This window comes from Sinohyriopsis cumingii, chromosome 7, assembly GCF_028554795.1.
Source record: "Sinohyriopsis cumingii isolate HCF-2022 chromosome 7, ASM2855479v2, whole genome shotgun sequence".
NCBI classification, from domain to species: Eukaryota; Metazoa; Mollusca; class Bivalvia; order Unionida; family Unionidae; genus Sinohyriopsis; species Sinohyriopsis cumingii.
In genome coordinates, this window is record NC_142967.1 from 77,513,464 (window position 1) to 77,519,463 (window position 6,000).

Genomic DNA, 6,000 nt, shown 5'->3' on the forward strand with positions numbered 1-6,000 from the left:
AGTACATTTTTGACCTCCACATTTTTTTTTTTTGAACCCCAGTTATGACGCCAAGTTTTTTTTTTAACCCTCAATTTTACACCTCTGGGGGATACACTGCATATTGCTCATACTTCTAGCTTTGGTTTTCCAATGCAAGCTGCTCAGTTTCAGGCCATATCAAACAATTTTAGTGAGTTGGGCCCTTTGTGATTCACCCTAATAGCTCTAGTTGATTTATTAATCAGAATAATTAATTCAGAATTTTTTAATTTCATTCCTAGGCAGAAGAGAAAGCTCGATTAGAAGCTGAGAGGCTGCAACAAGAGCAGCATAAAGCAGCCCAAGAAAAGGAATCATCTAAGAAGCTAATGAGAAAGAGTAAATCAAAGCAAAGAGAAACACAGTCGGTTTGTCAGTGGGAGGAAAGCAGTCCATCTGCCAACTCTAATAAGACCATAGAACCTCAGAGAAAGAAGACTGGAAAGCACAAAGACAGGATAGCAGACACAACAGCAGGGAATGATCAGGCAGCCAGAGCCATCACTGACACTTACACTGCATCTTGTGCAGCCTGTGATAGTAAAAAGATGGAAGGAATTCCGAAAGCTAATTCCAGAACAACAAGCCAGTCACAGATGAGCAGTAATAGTGCTTACTCCAAAAATGAAAAATCACAGCCCAAGTCCAAAGGAGCTAATGAGACTGCTCCATCATCCCAGCCGATTGAACCAGAACATTTGGACAATCGCCTCATTTTTAGCACAAAACCCAATAAAAACAAGGTGCCAAAAAAAGTTTTGGAGGTTCGAAATTCTGATATTCCAAATAAACAAGCTGAAGATGCAAAGCAACAGGCTAAATCTTCTAGCAATCCCCAAATCCAGTTCCCGGACAAGGAAAAGAAGTCGAGTAGTCCAAGTGAAATAGGAGGACCATCTCAGAAAACTCCTCCATCGCCTCGAACTATTGCTCAAACACCTCATAACAACCATTCTTCCAGTTCCAATCAGGTATCTAGTCAGAGCATTCAGTCAGAAGCCAACAACAACGTAAAGAACCAATCCAATGTTTCACCAAGGCAAAATGGCAGTAACCACTTCGAGTCTCCAGCACCTTCAAACAAGAAAAGGAAAAAGACTGGAGATGAACAACAGCAACAGCAACAGTCATCACCACGAGACCAGAATCAGGTGATATTAAATTTCAGTAAGAACATACAGAATACTGAGAAGACCCATTTGCAGAATGGGATGAGAAGCACCATAAAAATGGAGAATAGCCAAGTCCGAACACAACCACTAGGGCAGTCACGGACAGTGGTACCCATGTCTGGACCTTTGGAAAACAAAAGACAAGAGAAAGGAAGGAATCAGCAGGAAGATTCTCCTCCAGCCCCAGATCAGGTGAGTTTCATTTTGCCTGATTCCCAGGATATGTATGTGAAGTTACAAGAAAGTTATTCTTTACTCTTTGGTCCCTGTATGGAAAAATGAGTGCAAAAATTGAACTTGTAATTCATCTCTTATTCAAAAAATACATTTGGATTCTTTAGTCAATGTTTGGCATGTTTGTGGACAGTTCAAGGTCATAATAGTGTAGGAATATCCAAGTTTACATATAACTATCTTATGTTTGAAGTCTTTCCACATTAATCAGGGACTGAATTGTAGAATGTTTAGTGCATCTTGCCATTGGTCCAGTTAAGTTTGAGTTTATAATGCATCATCCATTGTCTGTCTTCACTTCACAGTTGTTACAGTTATTTACAACTTCTCAATAAATACATGACCAAAAGAGCTTTCATGTTTACACAGATGATGCTTATCTACTATCAGATATTGCATTTGTTACTAAGAACAAGAACATATTTAAATGTTTTCTTCTCAGGAAACACTGAAAAGATTCTGAACAAATTTGACAAAAAGCATCTGGGAATTAAGAACTTTCAGTTTACATCATGTATGGTTACTGTTACTGTAAATGCGTTTTGTTTGGAGTAATCAGTAGAATAAACAACACGGTCCCTGAGCTGCCATCACATTATGTGAGGGCAGATCTAGGTCTCTATTGTTTGCAGTTGGACTTGAGTTAATATGGTAGCTTATAGAGAAATAAATGTATGGCTGTTAGAAAATTTTAATTATGAAACTTTTGTATGAAATGTTTTTAAAAATTTTACAGGGCAAAGGATCAGGAGGCAAGAACAAGAAAAATAAGAAAAAGAACAGGGGCAGTGAGGATGTAAACTTTATAGGTAATATCATTTTTACCTATACTGTGGTTTAATGATTATGTAGTTGCTCACAAAAGGCGAATAAAGTGAACTGATGCATAATGAGGAATTAGCATGTATTGAGTTGATTTTTGTGTGCAAGTTTTGGACAGAAAGTATGCTCCCTTTAATAGACCAAGAGTTAATAGTATATTTGCATACATATTGGAGGTGTAATTCTTTAGTTGGTTCAAGTCTGCATCCAATTTGTAGCTTAATGATTTCAACACCATTTGTATCAACATACAGAGCAACACAAAATGTTTGATAAATTTTGACAAAGAGTGGTCCGTATACATTTTAGTTTGCTGTGTTATCTTGAGTTTTGAGAAAGTCCATTTTTTATACATGACTGAATGATTATGAGAGCTGTTGTGTGCCACAGGTAGATAGAGAAACTATCATCTGTATCATTCACCTAGTTTTTTAAAACTTATTTTAAACATGTAGTTAATGTCTTTTTATGATATGATTTATCTATTGATTAGTTAATATTTCTTTTTGTATTAATTTGTCTTTATCCTTACTTAAAGTCATCTGTTAATATCAACTTTTCAGATGAAGTGTTCATGCCCAAATCTGAATCAGATATTGAGAGTGGAGAAATGGACGAATTTGAACGAGAATTGGAGGAATTCAAAAGGTGAACCTTTTAATTACAATTTGTTTACTAGTTCTTTCATAACCATACAGCAGTTGAGTAAACTTTATACAAAGTATAAACAGTAGACTGGTCACTTCTCTTTTTGCACCTTCTTTCAGTATTTCATAAAACGACAATATTAGTACAAATAACATGGGTCATGTAGGCATTTAACACCATTTCAGTAATGCGTGTCATTTTGTAGAATTTAATTCTGCATACCTTTAAGTGGCAGTATTCACTGAATTTGGATTCTTATATATTGATATTCCTTTGGAAGGTCATTATTTAGATGAACCGAGAAGTGCTTATGGCAAAATCAATGTTAAAGTACATACACATTTTTGGATGAAATGAAACTAAATGTGTGATCCAGTACAATCCAGATTGAATGTTGTGTGCTGTGATATCACAGTGAAAGTTGCACATATTGATAAACAAATTTGTACTAACCTCTATTGTGACTATACCACTTGCTCCACTCATATTTTGACCCAAATTTAGTACATGGCCACCATTGAAAAAAGTCCATAGTGATAGATAATTTTTATCTGGAAGTTTCTTGGTGACATTTAAGGTGCAAAGCAATCAATAATCAGGACTGAGTAGACTTTGGTTAAAGAAAATTAGTGTTAAATTTTAAAAGAACAATTTATATTTAATTTTAAATGAGTAAATGTGCATACATGACCCATGTGACTTGTACTATAACAGTTGACAAAGCCTATATTTTTATCTTTATCAAGTGTCAGATATTAAACTTTTGTCTGTTTTTGTCTTACCTCTAAAACATAACAAGACATAGATATAACTTTTGCAACAGCATGGGCATAACTGATTGCAGTCATCAAGATTAAGCGAATATATTATATTCGGATAACTTTCTTTGCTTCCTTCAAATTTTGCTCTCCCTAACAGACAAAATAGACCAAGGGAAGCAACTCCGACAGACTTACTCCCCTTTCTACCGACTTAATGGCTACCAAAATATCCAGTTTTGCTAAGATGTACTCCTGACAATACAGTTAAATCTGAAAAATGTTTAATTTAAATTTAATCATTCACATTTCTTTTTGGTGGTAAAGTACATACTGATGTTGTTTTATGAGTTGCACACATTTTTGTTGTTGTTGTTCTTGTAGGGTTTAACGCCATTTTTCAGCACGCGATAGGCTATACATGGCGGCAAGTATTAATGGTGGAGGAAGAAACCGGGAAAACCCCGGAAAGAACCACCAACCAACAAGAAGCTACGGGCAAGCTTTCTCACATACCCACATTGGCTGAATCCGAGACTTGAACCCATGCAGACAGAGGTGAGATGGCAATGATCTGTAATGGAGAGAGCTTTAGACCACTCGGCCACTCAGGGTCCCTCACATTTTTGTAAAATCTGGTGAATTTATTAATATTTCCTCAATTTTATGCTGTTTATTATGGTCACATGTGATTTTGATCAGTAACATTTTTAACAATTTCACAGGAGAATTTTTCAGACACTATACTTATCAACCATTAGACTTTTAAGTTGTTTCAATAACATGGTTTACTTTATTTTATTTTATTATATATACAGTGGAACCCCGCTATAACGCGCCCCGCCATAACGCGAATTCGGATATAACGCGGTCGTAGCATGGCTCCCGAAATTTCGTATATTCATTCACACATGGAGAAAAAAAATTTGGAGAAAAGCAAAAAAAAAAAACAAGAAATTAACTTCATTTTGGGCATGAGATTAGTTGTGACTTTTAAAATAATATGATCGTGGCATGGTTCCTGAAATTTGAAATTCATTTACGTGTATTTTTATCGGACCGTGAAAATATTTGTTTAACGTACGATAAATAGTGTGTAAAACGTTTATTATAATTTGGTGGAAGAATTCGCGTATGACTTTTAATAATAAACGATCGGAACTTAACAATTTATCCTGGTTCTTTAAGTGACTTTGGAGAAGTGATCGTGTATGAATTCTAAAATAATACGATATATATAACGTACGAGAAATAGTGTGTACAACGCTTGGCTTCTGAAATTTATCAATTTGAACAGGTTGTGGTGAAGTTCCGTATTCTACTCTAGAAGAGAAAACTGGTTTCATTAGGTTTTTGAATTGTTAAGCCGAAGTAAACGTTATCGGAAGTGTTACTTATTACGGATCCATGAGTAAAGCCAGTAAATCGTCTTTGTGATTGTCTTCCATGAATTCTGTATACAGTCGTTGCTCAAACAATAGCCGACATGGGCTTCTTATTTAACTGCAATCACAGCCAAGCAGCAGACAAAGTTGTGGTTGATACAAGAGTCGCACAATTTAATAAACATCAAAGGACGAAAGCCGCCAACATGTATGCTGTGCTTGGCGGTGTGATCAAACAACAAACAGTTGAAAGTAAATAATATCCACTTTATTATCTGTAAATTAAAAGGGTATGAAATTGTACATCCGTTCAGCTTAATTTTGTTTTATATAAAAAGTGATTCGTAACCATTGCAGGCCTTCATTACTTAGTTATTGAGCTTTATCTGTGTACGTTGTTTGCTTATATAAAAAAATATTTTACTGTTATGGAAAAGCAAGTTCAAAAACGCAAGTCGTTTTCTGCTAAAGAGAAACTGTATGCCCTAGATCAACTAAAGAAGGGCAAACAACAAACTCAGCTTGCCAGAGATCTAGGAATCAGCGAGTCCACTTTGCGAGGGTGGAAAACAGATGAAGGAAAGCTCCGTAGTCTACCCAACATTCTTGAAGAGGAAACTGGTTTACAGCGTAAAAGGGTTAAGTTAGCTAATGACAATGTCCTAGATTCAGCTTTGTACCAATGGTTTGTACAAGCTCGCTCAGAAGGTGTTCCAATTTCTGGCCCAATTCTGAAAGCCCAAGCAGAGAAATTTGATCGCCGTATCAATGGAGATGATTCCAAATTTAAGGCGAGTAATGGCTGGCTAGACAGATTCAAGAAAAGGCACGCTATCAGCCAAGTTCTTGTGTCTGGGGAAATCCGCTCCGCTGACAAAGAGGCTGCCAATTCCTACCCGATTGGGCTTAAAAAGTTGCTGGAGGACGGTTGCTACACAGCCGACCAAGTTTACAACTGCG

The 6,000-nt window shown here is 36.2% G+C and overlaps 1 protein-coding gene across 2 annotated transcripts in view; it reads left to right on the forward strand.

The window, feature by feature from the left end:
• Nucleotides 1–6,000, forward strand: part of LOC149795572 (protein FAM193A-like) — a 94,003-nt gene that overhangs the window by 82,039 nt on the left and 5,964 nt on the right. For both annotated transcript variants that reach the window (XM_089965407.1, XM_089965408.1), the window contains 3 exons: nt 264–1,385; nt 2,164–2,236; nt 2,813–2,897. In XM_089965407.1, coding sequence (XP_089821533.1) covers nt 264–1,385; nt 2,164–2,236; nt 2,813–2,897 — 1,280 coding nt within the window. The remainder of the gene's footprint in view (nt 1–263; nt 1,386–2,163; nt 2,237–2,812; nt 2,898–6,000) is intronic.